At 42.1% G+C, this 23,079-nt stretch overlaps 2 protein-coding genes across 2 annotated transcripts in view; one reads left to right on the top strand and one right to left on the bottom strand.

Moving 5' to 3' along the window:
• Window positions 1-9,057, bottom strand: part of SAXO1 (stabilizer of axonemal microtubules 1) — a 110,523-nt gene extending 101,466 nt beyond the window's left edge. The window contains exon 1 of the mRNA XM_086414974.1: window positions 8,759-9,057. Within this exon, the coding sequence (XP_086271100.1) occupies window positions 8,759-8,805 (47 nt within the window). The 5' untranslated portion in view covers window positions 8,806-9,057. The remainder of the gene's footprint in view (window positions 1-8,758) is intronic.
• A 9,888-nt stretch (window positions 9,058-18,945) lies between these two features.
• RRAGA (Ras related GTP binding A) lies at window positions 18,946-21,843 on the top strand. Its single transcript, XM_086414959.1, has one exon. It carries the CDS (start codon window positions 20,481-20,483, stop codon window positions 21,420-21,422), a length of 942 nt encoding a protein of 313 aa, XP_086271085.1. The 5' UTR covers window positions 18,946-20,480; the 3' UTR covers window positions 21,423-21,843.
• The last annotated feature ends 1,236 nt before the right edge of the window (window positions 21,844-23,079 follow it).

Genomic DNA, 23,079 nt, shown 5'->3' with positions numbered 1-23,079 from the left:
ATTTATGAAGTCAATTTTATTTAAATTAAAAACAAGAATTCTTCTTGAAACATGTAATATCAAACCAACTCCTCGATTTTTTTTTTCCCCTTCCTCTTAATTTGTAACAGAGACTCTAAGAAAATAAAATCTAAGGTTAAGGAAATTTCCACCAATGTGAAGAAAATATTTTCCAAAATTAAAATAACAAGTTCCTCCCTGGTTAACATAACTGATTTAAGTTGCAGATACATGGCTGCCCCTGAGATCACCTTCCTCCCCAGCCCCGTGCAAGGGCCAAATCCACATCCTTTTCAGCAATTTGCAAGTCCTCTATGGGACTACCTTTTTTATGAAATGCTGCACATACTACCAATGCTACATAAATATTTCATGATACATTACCCAGGCCTGGAATTTCCTGCAAGATTGCATGAAGTCTTTAAAACAGTGTACTGCAAGTCATAAAATAATCAGATATAAAAGTAAGCTGGATCAATCCCTTGATTAACCACAATTTTTTTTAACAAGAATTTCAGAAAAAATAGTGTTACTACAACTTAATCTCAGGAGAGAGATTTGCTATTTATATTACTTTACTAAAAGGCTTTTAGAATTATACTTTATTTTTTAACATTAGGTAATATTTCTCAACTGGACAGGAGCCCTCCCATTATCATCTACAGTCAAAAATGACCCAGTATGACTTGAAGGCAGATGGCAGACTGAATTGTAACATCTAGCAGTCTGATACACAGTAAAAGATGAATAAAATTTAACTGTTGACCTAATTGTCCCTTAATCTTAATAAAATATGTTCTCGGATATTAAAATTAATGCTTCAAATTCCTTGTCTGTAAAATAAAAGCTGGGAACCATTAAGATCCCTTCTAGCTTTAAAAGGCTGATTAACAATTTATTTTATCCTCAGCCCTTCCCCCCCACCCCACCTGTCCCAGTTGCAAATTTAGTCATCTGGGATAAGAACAGCTCTGTAAACAGAAAACACCCCCAGGGAAAATGAAGGCTAAGATCAAGGAATTGAATTTCCAAACTAAGCAACGTTCCCCGTGTTGCAAGACAAAGGTAATAATATATGAGAAAATGGTTTTAAAATTTTTAAATTTTCAAAACACTAGAGAAATGGTGGTCTAATATTGAAGACTATGAAAGTCTGGCATTTTTTTCAGGATCAGGAAGGGCTGGGGACATTCAGACAATCTCAGTATGTACAAAAGCAGGGTCTCTACACTCGAACGCTCAGACACTTCAAAGAAGCTGTTGTGTCAAGAAAAGTGATGAGATGGTTAGAAACAATTTTTAAATGCTTACCTTGCTGTATTTCTACATCTCATGAATATGTTTGGTTATCTGGCATTGACTGTATTGAAAAAGAAATTATAACACTTTATGGTAATAAACCAATTGCCAGATTTTTGGTTGCCAGATTTTGGGGTACTGTTGTGGACAGAAAGCCTTGGGCTCAATTCAGGTAAATGTGTCTGGTTTTTTAAAACAAGCAAAGCTCTTTAAAAAGTTTCATGAGGGGTTGAAGTCTCCAGATTTAAATACCTGCAACACCTCCTGGATCATCGAAAAAGCATGAGAGTTCCAGAAAAACATCTACTTCTGCTTTATTGACTACGCCACAGCCTTTGACTGTGTGGATCACAACAAACTACGGAAAATTCTTCAAGAGATGAGAATACCAGACCATCTGACCTACCTCCTGAGAAATCTGTATGCAGGTCAAGGAGCAACAGTTAGAACTGGACATGGAACAACAGACTGGTTCCAAATCGGGAAAGGAATAAGACAAGGGTGTATATTGTCACCCTATTTAACTTATATGCAGAGTACATCATGAGAAATGCTGGACTGGATGAAGCACAAGCTGGAATCAAGATTGCCAGGAGAAATATCAATAATCTCAGATATGAAGACGACACCACCCTTATGGCAGAAAGAGAAGAAAACTAAAGGGCCTCTTGATGAAAGAGAAAGAGGCGAATAAAAAAGTTGGCTTAAAACTCAACATTCAGAAAACTAAGATCATGGCATCTGGTCCCATCACTTCATGGAAAATAGACGGGGAAACAATGGAAACACTGAGAGACTATTTTTATGGGCTCCAAAATCACTTCCGCTGGTGACTGAAACCATGAAATTAAAAGATGCTTGCTCCTTGGAAGGAAAGTTATGACTGGCCTAGGCAGCATATTAGAAAGCAGAGACATTACTTTGCCAACAAAGGTCCATTTAGTCAAAGCGATGGTTTTTTCAGTAGTCATGTAGGGATGTGAGAGTTGGACTATAAGAAAAGCTGAATGCCAAAGAACTGATGCTTTTGAACTGTGGTGTTGGAGAAGACTCTTGAGAGTCCCTTGGACTGCAAGGAGATCCAATCAGTCCATTCTAAAGGAAATCAGTCCTGAATATTCATTGGAAGGATTGATGCTGAAGCTGAAACTCCAATACTTTGGCCACCTGATGCGAAGGACTGACTCACTGGAAAAGATCCTGATGCTGGAAAAGATAGAACATGGGAGGAGAAGGGGATGACAGAGGATGAGATGGTTGGATGGCATCACTGACTCGATGGACATGAGTTTGAGCAGGCTCTGGGAGTTGGTGATGGACAGGAAAGCCTGGTGTGCTGCAGTCCATGGGGCCACAAAGAGTCAGACATGAATGAACAACTGAACTGAACACCTTCTCTTTGTCATCTGTGATCTACCCCTCAATGTATACCACTTCCTGAGCTCTGCTGGGTCCTAACTGTAACTGCTCATTTTAGAAAACTTAAGGTAAATCTATTTTTAAAAAAAAAGAAAAGAAAAACCCAGAACAAGGTATTGTTTTCCTTTTAGGCTGATCTGGCAGTGAGTTGGTCAGGAGAAGGCTGCCATCTTGTGGCCAAAAGGAAGAACTGTCTCCAAGAGTTCTATTCCTCCAGCCTGCGGCAGCGGCTCCCACAGAAGAAGCCTACCTATCCAGGGAGGAAGTCTACCCATTCAGGGCTCCATGTACATCCTGAGCCTCCCCAACAAGAACAACAAAGTGTTCAAAAATCAAAGTTGAAAGGACATTAAAGAACTATTTGCTCAAAGCCTTTGAAAGAAGAGGAAAGAAGAGATAGGGGCTTCCCTCCCTGGCTGGCAGGCCCACAGGCCTCCTAATTTTAAAAACATGGGGGAACTGAAGCCATAGGAGACCAGGTGGACTCACTCAGAATCAAGGCCCCCCTCTCCCACAGAAAGGTTGTCTCATCTGACCATAGGGTTCATCTTCACGCATGCTTTTCCGCTAGATTTCTCATCACTTTTTCCCATAACCTCAGGCTGGCAAAGTAAAAAATGTTTGACTTCCATAGCTTAGAGAACACCTATGAAATTCCTTGCATTCCTTCCCTACCCATTTCTGAACAGGCTTAATTGGAGGTGAGGAGAAAGACTTCCAAATAATAAGACTCTGGGTCAGTGATGTCCAATATAACCCTGCAATGCTGGAAATGTTCCCTGGTTGTACTGTGCAATAGAACTGCACACATGTAGCTACTGAGTATTTCGAATGACACTACACACACAACTGAGTACATGACTGAAGAACTGACACTTTCATTTAACTTTAAATACTTTAGATGAAGTTGCCACACGTGACTAGTAGCTAATCTAGGAGACAGCAGAGCTCGCCTCCCTAATCCATTCCAGCCTATCACCTTGACAAACAAAATCCATCTATTTATTCAAAAAGATACGTTTTGACTGCTCAACAGAGAATAGTGTGTTAATATTATACAGCACACACACAAATAGAAAACATGGGCTCTGCTTTCCAAGAATACACAAAGAGGGGAGAAAGCATGCAGGCAGGTAACGAGAACCATTAACATAAAATGGGGTCCCTCTCTGATGGGGAGCTACAGGGTTGGGTTAGCAAGACGTGCAACTGACACAGGGCCTTAAAAGGTCGTGGAGCAGAGAAGGGACACAGATACTTAAAAAGGAGGGCAGCAAAGGCAAGGGAACAGAGACAGGAAGCCACAGGGTCTGCTTAGGGGAGGACAGGAAGCCCAATCCAGTGTAAGGAGCGGTTTCATGGAAGGGGATCATAGACAGAACTGGAAAGGTACGTAAGGACCCATTTCCAAACTTAAACATTAGAGACCCAAGGGGAAAACAATGAGATTTAAAAGGAAGGGACCAATATAGTCTGTAAAGGAGGAAGGCTCAAAACTTTAAAGATGGTTAGATGCTGGGGATGGTGGAAGAGATGGTTCAAGTTTTTAAACCCGAGATAACAAGACAAGAATGTCCTCTCTTATCACTTTTATTCAACATAGTTTTGAAAATCCTAGTCATGGCAATCAGAGACAAACAAATAAAAATAAAAGGAATCCAAATTGGAGATGTAAAACTGTCATTATTTGCAGATGACATGACACTAGACATAGAAAATATTAAAGATGTTACCAGAAAATTGCTAGAGCTCATCAATGAATTTGGTAATGTTGCAGAATACAAAATTAATACACAGAAATCTCTTGCATCCCTATACACTGACAACGAAAGATCAGAAAGAGGAATTAAGGAAACAATCCCATTTACCATGACATCAGAAAGAATAAAATATCTAGGGATAAACCTACCTAACGAGGCAAAAGACTTGTACTCAGAAAACTATAAAATGAAAGAAATCAAAGATGACACAAACAGAGAGAGATACCATGCTCTTCGACTAAAAGAATCAATATTGTCAAAATGACAATACCACCCAAAGTAATGCACAGATGCAATGCAATCCCTATCAAATTAACGATAGCATTTTCCGCAGAATTAGAACAAAAATGTTTACAATATGTATGAAAATACAAAAGACCCCAAATAGCCAAAGCAAACTTAAGAAAAATGGAGCTGGAGGAATCAGGCTCCCTGACTTCAGACTATACTATAAAGGTGCCTCAAAACAGTATGGTACTGGCACAAAAAACAGAACTATAGATCAATGGAATCGGATAGAAAGTCCAGTGATAAACCCACGCACCTATGGTCCCCAATCTATGATGGAGGAGACAAGAACATACAATAGAGAAAAGAGAGTTTCTTCAATAAGTGATGCTAGGAAAACTGGACAGTTACATGTAGAAGAATGAAATCAGAACACTCTAACACTATACACACACACAACTCAAAATGGATTAAAGACCTAAATGCAAGAAACCATAAGATTCCTAGAAGAAAACATAGGCAGAACACTGACAAAAATCACAGCAAGATCTTTTTTGATCCACCTCTTAGAGTAATGAAAATTAAAATAAATAAACAAACAAGTGGAACTTAATTAAACTCAAAAACTTTTTGCACAGCAGAGGAAACCATATACAAAAAAAGACAACCCACAAAAGGCGAGAAAATAATTGCAAATGAAGTGACCAACAAGGGATTAATCGCCAAAATTACAAATAGCCTATGCAGTTCAATATCAAAAAAACAAACATCCAATCAAAAAATAGGAAGATCTAAACAGACATTTCTCTAAAGAAGACACACAGGTGGCCAAAAAGCACATGAAAAGATGCTCAATATCATTAATTATTAGGGAAGTACGAATCAAAACTACAATGAGGAATCATCTCACACCAGTCAGAATGGCCATCATCAAAAAAAATCTAGAAACAATAAATGTTGGAGAGGGTGCAGAGAAAAGGGAAACCTCCTACACTATTGATGAGAACGTACATTGGTGTGGTTGCTATGGAGAACAGTATGGAGGTGCCTTAAAAAACTAAAAATAGAGCTACCTTGTCATCCAGCAACCCCACTCCTGGGCAAATGTCTGAAGAAAACCATAATTCAGAAAGATATGTGTACCTCAGTGTTCACTGCAGCACTACTTAAAATAGCCAGGACATGGAGGTAACCTGAATGCCCGTCAACAGAGGAGTGGATAAAGAAGATGTGGTGCACAGATGCAACAGAACGCGACTCAGCCATAAAAGAAGGACATGTGCGGCAACATGAATGGACCTAGAGACTGTCATACTGAGTGAAGTCAGCCAAGCAGAGACAAGTATCATGATATTGCTTATATGCGGAATCTTTAAAAAGTGGTACAAATGAATGTATTCACAAAATGGGAACAGCGTCACAAACACAGAAAACATACTTATGGTTCCCAAGGAGGAAAGAGGAGATTGGGGTTGACATATACACACTACTACACGTAAAGTAGATAATAAGAATCTACTGTATATCACAGGGAACTCTACCTAATACTCTGTAATGCACTATATGGGAAAAGGATCTAAAAAGAGTGGATATATGTATAACTGATTAACTCTGCTGTACAACAGAAACAATACTGTAAATCAACTATACAGCAGTAAAAATTAAACAAATAAATAAAACCAGTGTAAATGGACCATCTAAGGCAACATTAATGGGGCAGATACTAGGAGAGAGGGATCATGCCGACTGGTTAAAGCTGAGGTTGATGAAATAAAGAGATGGCCCAATAAGCACTTTGAGAGCTGAAATGAGACTAAAAGAAGAGAAAGGCTGATGGATGTGAGAGTCAAACCAGAGACCCCTGACTGAAATCCGAGTGGAAGGGTAGGTACAGGAGGAGGAAGGAAAGAAGAGACCCACAGATAGACTCTGCATCCTGATGGGAAATAAGCTATATTCAGGGACAGAAGAGAAACAGAGAAGGAATATCCCCTACTACAGAATTAGGACAGAGACTTCTCTCTGCATATCCTCTGCACCTCTTAAATGAACAGTCCTGCCTTCCTAATGGGAATGGATACTGTGCAAAGATGGAGATTGCATCAGATATTTCAATCCCAACAGCCACAAGAGAACAAATTAAGCCCCAGTCCTACCTGAATAACTCAGTATCTTAAGAGAAGATGAGAGGGTATGTGAAGGGCCCCAGGAGAGGGTGTCGTAGAGGTTTTCCCTCACTAGTGTGGAAACTTAGCCCCAGATTACAACACTGCTCTGGATCTGCCTAACAAAGCTTAAAAACAAGACCCATGCTTCTACTTGATCTAGCTCAGTGGTTCCCAATCCTGGCAAATGGGAAAATCGCCCAAAGACTGCTGGTGATTTAACAGCCTGGGCAACCACTATTGTTTTAAGCTCCCCAGGTGACTCTTGCGAGCAGCCCAGGTTGAGAACCACCCACCGACGCCCGAGATGTGTAAGGCTGCTCACCCAGTTTCTAGAGTCCCCTTTAAATCTCCCCACTCCGGATGCCATTTTCAATATTCATGTAACATAGCTGGCAAACACCTATTGCAGCTTCCAACATGATAACACATTTCCAGCACAATCCATTAACAGAAGTCTCACACACACTTTTTCATTGAAACCTTAGAGAATCCTGGAGAAGACGGATTACCTGCCCAAGACCCCACAGTTAGCAACCATCCAGGAGGGCTGGCCCCAGAGCCGCCACTCTTTTCTGTTGCTCCTCTGCTGTTCTCAAGCCCAACAATTTCTAAGATGTCCTTGGGAAGCAGGTGAAAGAAGCCACCTTAGGCATTGTGAGATATAGGAGAGAAATCAACAACTCTGACTAAAACTCACAATCTCTCCAAGACCACAAGCTTCACCCAAGTATGAAGAGACACGTGTACCCCAATGTTCATCACAGCACTGTTTATAATAGCCAGGACATGGAAGCAACCTAGATGTCCATCAGCAGATGAATGGATAAGCTGTGGTACATATACACAATGGAGTATTACTCAGCCATTAAAAAGAATACATTTGAATCAGTTCTAATGAGGTGGATGAAACTGGAGCCGATTATACAGAGTGAAGTAGCCAGAAAGAAAAACACCAATACAGTATACTAATGCATATATATGGAATTTATAAAGATGGTAACGATAACCCTGTATGCAAGACAGCAAAAGAGACACAGATGTATAGAACAGTCTTTTGGACTCTGGGAGAGGGAGAGGGGGGATGATTTGGGAGAATGGTATTGAAACATGTATAATATCATATAAGAAATCGCCAGTCCAGGTTCGATGCAGGATACAGGAATGCTTGGGGCTGATGCACTGGGATGACCCAGAGGGATGGTAAGGGGAGGGAGGGGGGAGGGGGATTCAGGATTGGGAACACGTGTACATCCGTGGTGGATTCATGTTGATGTATGGCAAAACCAATACAATATTGTAAAGTAATTAGCCTCCCATTAAGATATTTTTTTTAATTTAAAAAATAAATAAATAAAGGCAATGGCCAGGACAGAACAGTGAAAAAATAGCTTCTTTTCCTTATTCTTGTTCAACTCTACACCACTGTGGACACGAATTTTAGAAATACCTTACACTTCTAAGTAGCGACGATGTCTCTGAGTGAGAAACTCCAGTTACATGAAAGGATTCCTCTTCCCCATCACACTCTTCCAAAAGCAAACCAACAAAAGATGCAAGACTTGGCCCGACCTGGCCAGAGGTTTTCTGACCTCGCCCAACACGCCCTGGGCTGCAGTGGGGTGCGCGCAAACTACGTATCTGTGCCCACTTTCAGCCTCCCTGCAGTTCTGCGTGGAAGGACCACAGAGACGCCCTAAGGCCCAGCCACCATCGCTGGGACTAACTCAACGCGGCCGCGGTAACTGCTAGTTGGCAACACGCCAGTCTAAATGACACCAAGAGGACGCATCCACCGTGGTGCCACCGGAGCCCAGGGTCAGGTCTCACTGACTTTCGGAGTCTGAAAACCCAGGCTCGCGGGCCCTGGGCGCGCGGCAGCCTTACCCGCAGGAGCACAGTTCACAGACGCATTTCCCCTTCGTCGGGCCCATCCTGAGGCCTGGGAGTCCTCGCCGAGCATCCGCCGCCGCCGCCGCCAAGACCCCGACTGCCTCGGGGAGCGCGCCAAGTTTCGAGGGCCTTGGCAAATTTTCTGAATGCTGACCCCAAAGAAAACGTAAGCGGCCCTTTTGCCAAGTCCGGTCTTGCGTTTCCTTCCCTGAGCGGGCCTCGCACGGGAGCAGCACCGAGCGTGGACCGCGCGGGCCGGGCGACCTCCCCCTGCGCGCGCAGCCCGGGCCTCTGCCCTCCCCACCCACGCACAAGCCCGCAGCCCGGCCCGCGGGGCCTCTGTGACATCACCCGGGTCATGAGATACACCTGTGGGTGGCAGTGAGGACACAAGCACCTGCGTTTGTGAGGTCAGGAAGCTTCCCGCGGCTTATCTGGCGGGTCCAGGACCAAGGTCCCCCACTGGGCCTTGTTGAAATCCCAGGGAAAGCGAAGGACATGAGGACTTTGGAAAGTTCCTGGGTGTACAAGTCCTCAAGCAGCCTGCTCACGTGGACAAAAAAAGCTGAAAACCCCACTGTCATCACACTAGGTGGCATTTTTTATCTCTAGAACCTATGGTGCCCCTGGGTATAGAAAGGCACCCACCCACTGATTTCCAGAAGACTGGACTAAAACACCATTTCCAGATCTTTCTTGTGGAAATCATGCCTGCAGCTCCCCCCATAGACCTTGCTCTATGAGAACAAAGCAGTTACAGGGCGCCAGGGGCTTAACTGCTCACTGGGTGCTCAGTCATTCCCCCAGGTGCTAGTAATGATGCTGGGCCGTGGTCCTCAAGTTTGAGCCTGCATCAGAATCACCTGGCTTGATGAAAGCCAGATTGCCCAAGCCACCCCCAAGTTTCTGATTCAGTAGGTCTCAGTTCAGTTGAGTGGCTCAGTCGTGTCTGACTCTTTGCAACCTCATGGACTACAGCACGCCAGGCCTCCCTGTCCATCACCAACTCCCGGCGTTTACTCAAACTCATGTCCATTGAGTCAGTGATGCCATCTAACCATCTCATCCTCTGTCATCCCCTTCTCCTCCCACCTTTAATCTTTCCCAGCATCAGGGTTTTTTCAAATGAGTCAGTTATTCGCTTTGGGTGCCCAAAGTATGGGAGTTTCAGCTTCAGCATCAGTCCTTCCAATGAATATTCAGGACTGATTTCCTTTCGGATAGACTGATTGGATCTCCTTGCAGTCCAAGAGACTCTCAAGAGTCTTCTTCAACCCCACAGTGCGAAAGCATCAATTCTTCGGCACTCAGCTTTCTTTATAGTCCAACTCCCACATCCATACATGACTACATAGTGTTGACTAGATGGACCTTTGTTGGCAAAGTAATGTCTCTGCTTTTTAATATACTGTCTAGGTTGGTCATAACTTTTCTTCAGGAGCCAATGTCTTTTAATTTCATGGCTGCAGGCACCATTTGCAGTGATTCTGGAGCCCCAAAAATTGTTTCCCCATCTATTTTCCATGAAGTGATGGGACCAGATGCCATGATCTTAGTTTTCTGAATGTTGAGTTTTAAGCCAACTTTTTCACTCTCCTCTTTCACTTTCACCAAGAGGCCCTTTAGTTCTTCTTCACTTTCTGCCATAAGGGTGGTGTCATCTGAATATCTGAGGTTATTGATATTTCTCCTAGCAATAGGTCTGGGGTGGGCCTAACAAGATCTGAGCCACACAGATGCTGCTAGGCCAGGGACCACACTTTGAGAAGCACAGTTTGAGAGATTATTTTGCCCTCTCTATCACCAGTCAGCCCCTGGTATAGTGTTTCTTCAGCTATCCTCACCCTGAGAACCACTACAGATCCTGCCCAGAAGCCACTGGCATCAAACTTTTTAATCTGGGACCCTAGTTTCAACAAGAAGCCTAGTGATTTGGATCAGAAGCAAGCTGCAGAGGCACTGCTCTAGCAGCTGCTGTGGAAAGAGACATGCTTTTCCAGTTAGGAGACATGAGAGCTTCAAGTGTTGACAATCCCATGCTTTATCTTCCCCACACTTCCTAACTCTTGCATTAGATGTTTGGGTTTGGTTTGGTTGGTTGTTTGGCTGCACTGGGTCTCGGTTGGGGGCACTTGGCATCTTTGACGCTGTTGTGGGTGAGAACTCTTAGCTGTGGCATGTTGGATCTAGTCCCTGACCAGGGGTGGAACTCAGGCCCCCTACACCAGGAGCACAGTCTTAGCCATGGGACCACCAGGGAGGCCCCACCACCACCACCATTAGTTTTTGTGAAAGACTGCTTCAGTAAGTCAGAGGCATTTTAGACTGCAGAAGACTTGAGTGTTTTTGGATTTTTTTTCTTTTGTGTAAGTCTCTAGAATGTGTGTGCTAAGTTGCTTCAGTCATGTCCAACACTTTGCGACCCTGTGGACTGTAGCCCACCAGGCTCCTCTGTCCATGGGATTCTCCGGGCAAAAATACTAGAGTGGGTTGCTATGCCTTCCTCCAGGGGATTTTCCCAACCAAGGGATCGAACCCACGTCTCTTATGTCTCTTGCATTGGCAGGCAGGTTCTTTACCACTAACGCTACCTGGGAAGCCCCAAACCTCCAGAATAGAGGTCAGCAAACTATTTCCAACAGGCCGAATTCAGCCCGCCACCTGTCTTTGTATGACCAGCAAACCAAGAAACTTTTTTATGTTTTTTATAATAGTTATGTATTTATTTACTTGTTTGGCTTCACTGGGTGTTAGTTGCAGCACATGGGATCTTCCATCTTCATTTCAGCATGTGGGATCTTCAACTCCAGCATGTGCAATTTTTTAATTGTGGCCTACGAACACTTAGTTGCAGCATATGGGATCTAATACCTTGACCAGGGGTCGAATCCAGGCCCCCTGCATTGGGAGTGCAGAGTCTTAGCCACTGGACTACCATGAAAGTCACCCTCATTAGTTTTTGTGAAAGACTGCATTAGTAAGTCAGAGGCATTTTAGACTGCAGAAGACTTCAGAGTTTGTTTGGATTTTTTTCTTCCATGTAAAGCTCCAGAATAGAGGTCAGCAAACTATTGCCAACGGGCCAGATTCAGCCAGCTACATGTCTTTGTATGGCCAGCAAACAAAGAATGTTTATACATACATATATATATATATATATTTAAATAGTTACATATTTTCATACTCATTTCACTGTGCTGGGTCTTAGTTGCAGCATATGAACTCTTACTTGCGGCATGTGGGATCTAATTCCCTGACCAGGGGTCGAAGCCAGGTTCCCTGCATTGGAGTGCAGAATCTTAGCCACTGGATCACCGGGGAAGTCCCTCCATTTTTTAATGTTTGAGAAAAATCGAAAAAATATTACATGACCCATGAAACTAACATGACCCACTAAACTATAAAACTGAGTTTCTGCGTCTACAAATTAAGTTTTGGATTTTGTCCAAAAATTTGTGGAAATATTCCTGATTTTGCCTCTTGGCCCATGAAAGCTAAAATATTTACTGTTAAGACTTTTTACAGAGAAAGTTTGCCAACCCCAGCTCTAAAAAGTCAAAGCGGGAGATCCAGAGGGGAGCAAAGCTTACCCATCATGCTTAAAAACAGGGAAGTTGAAGCTGCTCCTTGCCTTCTCAGTAGGAGGTCAGGGCCTGAAAGGGGAGGGTGAAACCTGAGGGGACAAGATGAAAGTGTGGGAGATATTGGAAGCCAAGGAAAAGCCTGCATGCCATCCCTTGTCATTAACAGAGAACATCACATGGGCCTTACAGAGGAACTGCAGTGATGAACACCAGCCTTCCCTTGGTCCTTAAAGATTATCTATGACTCTTCCAGAAGAATGGCACGCTCATGCCTCCAGCCCCCATTCAGACCACCCTTACAGGTAGCAACTTTGTCAATTAACCCACGGCCCTCCCAACTTCCCCCATCCCTGCTCTCAAGAGAGGGTGGAGATCTTGAAAGATGAAGATGGTAAGGATAAAAATGGCCTCATTTTTGGCCTCAAAAATGGCCTCAGCACCAGTACTTCTGTAGAGCTGGTGCTGGACAGACTACCTTTCCTCCGCCTCCTTGTGACACTTACTGCTCATGTTTCATCAGTTCCAGCCAATGCAGCTCTAACCTGTATAAACACCTCTCTAATTGGGTTCCCAAATGTCCCTTCCTATGAAGAATTTACAGTCATTTGCTATGCATTATCAGCTTTGTGTTCTTTCCCTTAAGTTCTCTTGTCTATGTTTAAAACTGACATAAATCTATCATACCCATATTACAAATAAGAAAACTGAAGCTAAGCGGTAAACTCACCCAAGATAACACAGGTACTGAGTACTAGAGTTGAGCAAGCCCTTGAATTCTTTTCAAACTTTTCCACCCAGGAAAAAGAATGAATGGGTAACCTGGAGACCTTAAGGACCACTGAAAATGGTATTTCATCTTAAAATTTTGTATTCATTTCTTAATATTGAAGCAGAGAGGAATCTATGGTCCTTGCCCACTGCCCCCCCACCACACCCTCTGCCTGCCTTTTGTCTGTGGAAACCTTTAGTCAAAGAATAAGTTTAATCAGAGAAGTGAGAAATGCAGAAACAAAGGAAAACAGTCAAAAGAGACTAAATAATAATAAATGTAGTCACTAAGCATAGCTGAGGACCTTTGGTTCTTTCTCAGCACTATAGATAATATTCTGAGCCCTATCCTGTGAGCTGTCTTACAAATACTAAAACACCAGGTGGAGACGTTAACTACATAATGACCAGACTGTACCCAGGACACGAGCTGCCACAGTTCCAAGAACTGGCCTCAAGGAAATGGGAACAAACAGACCTTGGAAGTGAAGATTAACTATACCTAAAACTACCCAGATGACCAATTTGAAGATGACTGTCAGAGCCATGTACTGTTTCCGTATGTAGTCCCCTCCTTCTACCTGTAAAATCTCTTGCCCCACTGGTTGCTGGCAAGATGGGGCAGGTGTGGGGAGGGGGTGGGGGGGCGAGTCAGCCTTTGGACAGATGTCCACCACCCTTCCCCCACAGTTGCCAGCAACCAAATTAAAGCAAATTTTCCTTTCCACCAAACTGGCCTGTTTACTGGCTTTGAGGCAGCAAGCAGTCAGACCCACACACACTGTTTCAGTAACAATATGGCCATCTTTAATATTTCCCCAAAATCTTTTTGTAAAATTGACATTCAATGAAGCTACACAATTTTTTTCCAGCCTTATAACCCATTCAAATGTACTGCTATATATACCACCTGAAAGTCTACCCTTTGTGGAATATTGTTAAAAATCTACAGTTACTCCTCTGAGTACAAAGTACTTCAGCAAGATTGTCTCTTTTTTTAGCATCTCTAACCATTTGGAATTGCTTAACTTCATTGGCACCAGGAGAAGACTAGCCCATTATGACATGTAAATTGGGCATCTACCATTCATTCATTCCACAAACACTTATTGATCTCTTATGACGAACCAGACACTCCACTGAATGACAGAGACAAGGAACAGAGGCCTCACGGAATTTAACATAGGAGAAGCAGGTGACCAAAATATTACCCAAGAGTATCATTATGGACTGTGTTAAGTATCAAGAAGGATAAATAGGGTGACCTAGTGAATCCTATCAAATATTTGAGAAAGAAATGATACAAATCCTACACATAATCTTTTAGAAAATAAAGAAACAGTATGGAGATTCCTTAAAAAAAAAAAACTGGAAAAAGGACTGCCAGAAAGGACTACCCAGAAATCCCACTGCTGGGCATATACACCAAGGAAACCAGAATTGAAAGAGACACATGTACCCCAATGTTCACTGCAGCACTGTTTACAATAGCCAGAACGTGGAAGCAACCTAGATGCCCATCGGCAGACGTATGGCTAAGGAAGTTGTGGTACATACACACAATGGAAAAAAGAATGCATTTGAGTCAATTCTAATGAGGTGAATGAAACCGGAACCTATTATACAGAGTGAAGTTAAGTCAGAAAGAGAAACACCAATACAGTATATTAACACATATATATGGAATTTGGAAAGATGGTAATGATGACCCTATATGCAGGGCAGCAAAAGAGACACAGATATAAAGAACAGACTTTTGGACTATGTGGGAGAAAGTGAGGGGGGACGATATGAAAGAATAGCATTGAAACATGTATATTACAATATGTAAAATAGATGAACAGTACAAGTTTGATGCATGAAGCAGGGTACTTAAAGACAGTGCTCTGGGACAACCCAGAGGGATGGGGTGGGGAGGGATGTGGGTGGGGGTTCAGGATGTGGGACACATGTACACCAGTGGCTGATTCATGTCGATGTATAGCAAAAACCACCACAATATTATAAAGTAATTAGCCTCCAATTAAAATAAATTACTTTAAAATTTAAAAAAGAAAATAAAGAAACACTTCCCAATTAATTCTATAAGGCCAGTATTACTCTGATTCCAAAGCCAGGCAAAAGTATCACACAAGAACTACAGACCACTATCTCTTTTTAAAATATCAGCAAACTGAACCAGCAATATATATAAAGGATTATATTCCATGACCAAGAGGAGTTTATCCCAGAAATACAAGGCTGTTTTAATACTGGAAAAATCAATTAATGTAATATACCACATCAACAGAATGAAAGACAAAAATACTTGATCTCTCAGTGATTCAGGAAAGGCATTAACAAAATCCAATGCCCATTCTTGGTTTTGTTTTTTTACAAATTCCTCAGGAAATTAGGAAAAGAAGGGAGCTTCTTTGGAGGACTTCCCTGGTGGTCCAGTGGTTAAGAATCTACTTGCCAACGCAGGGGACACGGGTTCAATCCCTGGTCCAGGAAGATTCTACATGCCAACGTGCAATTAAGCCCATGTACCACTACTGAGCCCATGCTCTCAAGCCCACAAGCCACAACTACTGAAGGTGGTATGCCTAGAGCCTGTGCTCCACAACAAGAGAAGCCAGCAAAATGAGACACCCACACCTCGCAACTAGAAAGTAGCCCCCGCTCACCACGACTAGAGAAAAGCCCATGCACAGCACTGAAGACCCAGAGCAGCCAAAAATAAGTGAATTAAATTCTTTTTAAAAGAAGGGCAATTCCTCAACCTAATAAAGAACATCTGCAAAAAAGCTACAACTAACATCATGCTTAGCAGTAAGACAGATAGCTTAGTTGCCCCACTGAGATGCAAGGCTCTTTTAACATATGTAAATTAATCAGTGTGATACACCACATTAAAATGAAACATCAAAATCACATGTTCATCTCAACAGGTGCAGAAGAAGCATTTGACAACATTCAACTTCCATTCATAATAAAAATTCTCAACAAAGTAGATGCAAAAGGAAATTTCCTCAACATAATAAACGCCATTTACGAAAAGTCACAGACAACATTATAAACAAGGGGGAGAAAACAGAAAACTTTTTTTCTAAGGTTCAATACAAGGCAAGAATGCTCACTCTTGCCACTTCTATTTAACACAGTACTAGAAATACTGTAAATATCAATCAGACAAAAACAAGGATAAAAGGAATCCAAATCAGAAGGGAGGAAGTAAAATTCTCACTGTACAGTGACATGATCTTATACATAGAAAACCCTAAACACACACACACACATACATATCTTAGGACTATTAAACAAATTCAGTAAAGTTGCAGGATTCAAAATTCATGCATAAAAAGCAGTTGTGCTTCCAAACACAGACACATAGATCAACGGAACAGAAAAGACAGCCCAGAAATAAATCCATGCACTTAAGACAAAGGCAAGAATAAAAAAAGGAGAAAAATCAGCCTCCTCAATAAGTGGGTGCTGGAGAATCTGAACAGCTATTTGTAAAAGAATGAAATTAACATTATATATGAAACTAACACCATATACAAAAATAAACTCAGACTGAATTAAGACCTAAATGTAAGACTGACTAGAAACCATAAAACTCCTAGAAGAAAATAAAAGTAGAACAAACACCCTTTGACATAAATAGTAGCAATATTTTTTTGGATCTAATTCCTAAAAGCAAAGGAAATAAAAGCAAAACTAAACAAAAAAACTCAAAAGCTTTTGTACAAGAAAGTGAAAGTGAAAATTGCTTAGTCACTTGTCTGACTCTTTGGGACCCATGGTCTGTACAGTCCATGGAATTCTCCAGGTCAGAATACTGGAGTGGGTAGCCTTTCTCTTCTCCAGGAGATCTTCCCAACCCAGGGATAAAACCCAGGTCTCCGGCATTGCAGGCAGATTCTTTACCAGCTGAGCAAAGGAAACTATCAATAAAACAAAAAGACAATCATTTGCAAATTATATGATTGATAAGGGGTTAATACCCAAAATACTAACCCCTTATGTTGAGCTCATACAACTTAACATCAAAAAAACAAACAACCTACTTTTTTAAATGGGGCAGAAGACCTAAATAGACATGTTCCCAAAGAAGACATACAGATGGCCAACAGGCATACGAAAAGATGCTCAACATCGTTAATCATCAGTGAAATACATAGTAAAACTACAATGAGATATCACCTTACAATGGATATCACTAGAAAAACCACAAATGTCAAATGTTGGTGAGGATACAGAGAAAAGGAACCCTTGTACTGTTGATGGAAATGCAAATCAGTGCAGCCACAGTGGCAAACAGTCTCGAGGTTCTTCAAAAAATTGAAAATAGAATTGTCATATGATTCAGAAATTCTGCTTCTAGGTACATAGTAAAAGAAAAGAAAATCACTATCTCAAAAAGGTATCCGCACCCTCATGTCCACTGCAAGATTATTTACAATAGCCAAGAAGTGAGAATCAGGGACTTTCTGGCAGTCCAGTGGTTAAGACTCTGCACTCCCAATGCAGGGACATAGGTTCAATCCCTGGTCAGAGAACTAAGATCCCTCATGCCACACAACTTGTCAAAAAAGGAAAAAAGAGGTGGAATCAACCCAAGTGTCCATTGAAGGATGAATGAATAAAGAAAATATGATTGATATTAATATATCAATAAATATCAAGGAGAGTGGAAATTCAGCCATAAAGATGAAGAAAATCCTGCCTTTTGCAATAACAAGGATTGACCTTAAAGGCCTTATACTAAGTTAAATAAGTCAGACACATGATCTCATCTATATGTGGAATCTAAAAATCTAAACTCATATATACATATTGGTTGTTGCCAGAGGTGGGGTTTTAGGAGGTGGGAAAAGTGGGTGAAAGTGGTCTAAAAGTACAAACTCCCAGTTATACATAAATAAGTCTGGGCATGTAATGCATTGTTAACTAAATAGTTATAGTCAATCATGGTGACTATAGTTAACAATATTGTATATTTGAAATTTGCTAAAAGGAATAGATCTTAAAAGTTATTATTACAAGAAAAAATTGCAACTATGTGAGGGGATGGGTGTTAACTAAACTTACTGTGGTAATCAGTTGGTAAGATATACATATATCAAATTATTAGGCTGTACAGCTAAAATGAATATCAATACAATGTCATAGTTCAATAACACTGTGGAAAGGGGCTGAGGGGAATCACCATAATCCAATGTAAGTACTAGAAGAACTTAAATAAACTGAATACTAAAACCTCAGATATGCAGATGGCACCACCCTTATGGCAGAAAGTGAAGAAGAACTAAAGAGCCTCTTGATAAAAGTGAAAGAGGAGAGTGAAAAAGTTGGCTTTAAGCTCAACATTCAGAAAACTAAAATCATGACATCCAGTCCCATCACTTTATGGCAAATAGATGGGAAAAGTGGCTGACTTTATTTTTCTGGGCTCCAAAATGACTGCAGATGGTGATTGCAGCCATGAAATTAAAAGACGCTTACTCCTTGGAAGGAAAGTTATGACCAACCTAGACAGCATATTGAAAAGCAGAGACATTACTTTGTCAACAAAGGTCCATCTAGTCAAGGCTATGGTTTTTCCAGTGGTCATGTATGGATGTGAGAGTTGGACTATAAAGAAAACTGAGCACCGAAGAATTGATGCTTTTGAACTGTAGTGTTGGAGAAGACTCTTGAGAGTCCCCTGGACTGCAAGGAGATCCAACCAGTCCATCCTAAGGGAGATCAGTCTTGGGTGTTCATTGGTGGGACTGAAACTCCAATACTTTGGCCACCTGATGTGAAGAGCTGACTCATTTGAGAAGACCCTGATGCTGGGAAAGATTGAGGGCAGGAGGAGAAGGGGACAACAGAGGATGAGATGGTTGGATGGCATCACCAACTCAATGGACATGGGTTTAGGTGAACTCCAAAAGTTGGTGATGGACAGGGAGGCCTGGCATGCCACGGTTTATGGGGTCACAAAGAGTCCGACACGACTGAGCGACTGAACTGAAAACCCCAAAATGTTCAACTTCCAGCAGGAATTCTTTTGTTGATATATTTTAACTAAAATGTATGTCAATATCCACTTGTAGAATATGGTGTTAGAAAATACTCTTGGTGGTTCAGAAAATGAAGATATGTTGTTTTAAACATAAAAACAAAAGAAAAATGTTTACGTTGAAAAAAAAGAAGAAATGGTGATTTACATATATACAACGGGAATACTACTCAATCTTTAAAACGGAGATCCTGTCATTTGCAACACCAGGGATGAAACTGGAGGGCATCAGCCTTGAGTGAAATAACCCAGACATAAAAAGTAAAAAACTTTGCATGATCTCACTTATCTTTAGAATCTAAAAAAGTCAAACACATAGCAGCAGAAAGAATAATTATTACCAGGTAGGGGAAACGAGGGTGATGGGGAGATAATAGTCAAAGGATACAAAGTTGCAGTTACGCACGAAGAATAAGTCTAGAGATCTAACCTACAACACGATGACTAACAGCACTGTGTTGAATGCTGGAAATTTACTAAGAGAGTAGGTTTAAGGTGCTATCACCACATTGTTTTTGTTTAGTCGATTAGTCGCGTCCGACTCTTCTGCGACCCTAAGGACTGTGTAGCCCTCCAGGCTCCTCTGTCCATGGGACTTTCCAGGCAAGAATACTGGAGTGGGTTGCCATTTCCTACTCCAGGGGAGGTTAGTCAAGTTGCTCAGTCGTGTCCGACTCTTTGCGACCCCATGGACTACAGCCTACCAGGCTCCTCTGTCCATGGGATTTTCCAGGCAACAGTACTGGACTGGGTTGCCAGGAGGTTAAAACCACCCAAAAGTACACCGCCCATAGTGGGGTGCTGTGCTTTTTCCGGCCACGAGGTGGCAGCAATTCTCCCAACTGCCCACGCACGTACAATTTTGCGACCGTAAGCTCAGTTTAAATAGGAGAACAGAACACCCGAGTCCTGTGTTCCCCTTCCAATCTCTCCTTCGGGTGGTTTGTACTGGGTCTCATTAATAGAGCGGTTTTTCAAAGCTCTTCCGGCAGCGACGCTCGAGAGCGCGGGTTCTCGCGAGATCGCCGCCGGAAGTGGGTGGCTGCCGAGGCTCAGAGTCTTCTCTCCCCGGAAGGCGCTCGTTTCTGCGGAGCTGCTGCAGCCGTCCGCCCCGTGGCGCTCTCCCCAGGGAAAGAGCTCACCGGACGCGGCCCTTCCCAGAGCCGAGCTCGGCCCTTCGGCTTCCCCAGCTGTACAGAGGCGCGGGCCAGCCGGCTGAGCCCCGGAAATCCCCGGCTTCTCCCTCCCTCCGTCTGCGCTGCAGTTAGGCCGCGCCCAGAGGCCCAGTCCGCGGCAGCTCCGGCGGGTGATGCCAAATACAGCCATGAAGAAAAAGGTGCTGTTAATGGGGAAGAGCGGGTCGGGGAAGACCAGCATGAGGTCGATTATCTTTGCCAATTACATCGCTCGCGACACCCGGCGCCTGGGTGCCACCATTGATGTGGAGCACTCCCACGTCCGATTCCTGGGCAACCTAGTGCTGAATCTGTGGGACTGTGGCGGTCAGGACACCTTCATGGAAAATTACTTCACCAGCCAGCGAGACAACATCTTCCGTAATGTCGAGGTTCTGATTTATGTGTTCGACGTGGAGAGCCGTGAACTGGAAAAGGACATGCATTATTACCAGTCGTGTCTGGAGGCCATCCTCCAGAACTCTCCTGATGCCAAAATCTTCTGCTTGGTGCACAAGATGGATCTGGTTCAGGAAGATCAGCGTGACCTGATTTTTAAAGAGCGAGAGGAAGACCTGAGGCGTTTGTCTCGCCCGCTGGAGTGTGCTTGTTTTCGAACATCCATCTGGGATGAAACGCTCTACAAAGCCTGGTCCAGTATTGTCTATCAGCTGATTCCAAATGTCCAGCAGCTGGAGATGAATCTCAGGAATTTTGCCCAGATTATTGAGGCCGATGAAGTTCTGCTGTTCGAGAGAGCCACGTTCTTGGTCATCTCCCATTACCAGTGCAAAGAGCAGCGTGATGTCCACCGATTCGAGAAGATCAGCAACATAATTAAGCAGTTCAAGCTGAGCTGCAGTAAATTGGCCGCTTCTTTCCAGAGCATGGAAGTCAGGAATTCTAACTTCGCTGCTTTCATCGACATCTTCACATCAAACACGTACGTGATGGTGGTTATGTCGGATCCGTCGATCCCTTCTGCGGCTACTCTGATCAACATTCGCAATGCCAGGAAACACTTTGAGAAGCTGGAGAGAGTGGATGGTCCCAAGCACAGCCTCCTTATGCGTTGAATATTGCCAAAATACGCTCTCTGAAAATGCTTAATTGCCTTCCCCCCACCCCTTTTTTTTCAATATTCATAATGTCGTGTGCTTATAAGTGGGCTTTGAAATGTGTGCTGCTTATCATTTTCATCTCTTTCTTCCCTTCTCCCCAGTCTTTCGGACTCTATTTACTCAGTTATCCAGTAGAGCTTTAAAGATGGCCTTTCTGAAAAGTTGGTATGGGGTAACACTAAAGTGGGTGGTGGTGTATGTGTGTATGTGTGTTCTGATTACCTGGTTATAGTAGATACACAAAGCCTTTACAATATCTTCTGTATTCCTTACAAGGTTGCAAAGATGTAATGTTATTTTATCAGCAAGGTATTAAAATGCGTTTATAAATTCTTCTGGCTTCAATCATGAATAAACATTTGCTGTTAGTTTAAAATATGGTCTTATTTGAAATAATTTGAAGGTGGTTAATATTAAAGCTGTAGATTCTGACTGCCCACAGGTATTGCTTAACTGGTAAATTTGATTGTGTTATCTTGGCTCCCCCATCGCCTTAAGGATGTTACTTAGCAACTGCAGCAGTGTGGTTAAGAGAATGGTCTCTGGAGCTTTATCACCTGAGCTGAGTTAGTATTCTAGCACTAGTATTCTAGTGCCTTCACTTACTATCTCCATGAACTGAGCAAAGTACTTTACTGTTTGTTCCCTCATTGGTAAAATGTGGATAAGAATAGCACTGCTTCATTGGATTAAAACAATATGGAAAGCATTTGGAATAGGGCCTGGCACATACTAATGTGTCAGTTGCCAGTACTACCTACTGAACCATTTTTCCCCCCCTGCCAAATTACTGGATGTGTGAAGCCTGGCAAAATAGGAGCTACCTACTAAATCCCAGGTATTCTTAAAGACTTAATGTGCATTTTCTTATCTAACCATAATTTGTAAGGCAGATTACTTTTATCTCTGTTAAAAGATGAGAAAACGGCCATGACCTTATTAAGGTCATACAGCTGCAACTTAGGCAGTGAAATTGCAGATCCTCGCCCCTTACATGCCACTACTTCCTCCATTGACAAAAAAGTTAATCATAAAAATCCTAGCATTTTAGCCATACATTATTCCTTCATATAATTTCCCAAATTTCATAGATTGTGTAAACTGAAGCCTAGTAAGTTAAGTGACTTCTCTTGAAGAATAGTGTTTCGCCTTGGGCAAGATCACTTTCCCATCTGTATTTATCTGGAAATTGAATAATTTTCAATCCGATTCTTTGATTACATACTTTCAGGGAAGAATTCTAAGGTTCCTGTTTTGAGTTAGCAATGTGATATAGAGAAATAAAAAAGACCTAAAATGCCCTGTTTCAGCTGCCTCATATATTGTTTTAAATGAAATCTAAATATCTTAGAGACAAAACCTCTTCTCACCTCTCATTTTACAAATGAGGCATTATCTCTATATACAGACATGTAATGTAAGTGATAGGGAATTTCCAAACCTTTATAAAGTTATTTAACATTTATTAAATCCTTTATAGCAGCAACTGTGGATAACAGGGTCCCTACCTATGAAGGGCAAGAAGCTATTCAGACATTATTAAACTAATAGTATAGATTTACTTTTAAAAGTCATTTTAAATTCCACATTTAATACTCTAGAGCTAGGTGCT

The sequence above is a fragment of the Bos grunniens genome, chromosome 8 (assembly GCF_055505025.1).
Source record: "Bos grunniens cultivar Pamir isolate PY7600 chromosome 8, Bosgru_T2T1.0, whole genome shotgun sequence".
In the NCBI taxonomy this organism is placed as follows: domain Eukaryota; kingdom Metazoa; phylum Chordata; class Mammalia; order Artiodactyla; family Bovidae; genus Bos; species Bos grunniens.
This window is presented reverse-complemented; position numbering and strand designations above follow the sequence as displayed.

What these genes read in the sequence shown, in the direction of transcription:
- RRAGA (XM_086414959.1), top strand. Translation starts at nt 20,481, where the DNA reads ATGCCAAATACAGCCATGAAGAAAAAGGTGCTGTTAATGGGGAAGAGC.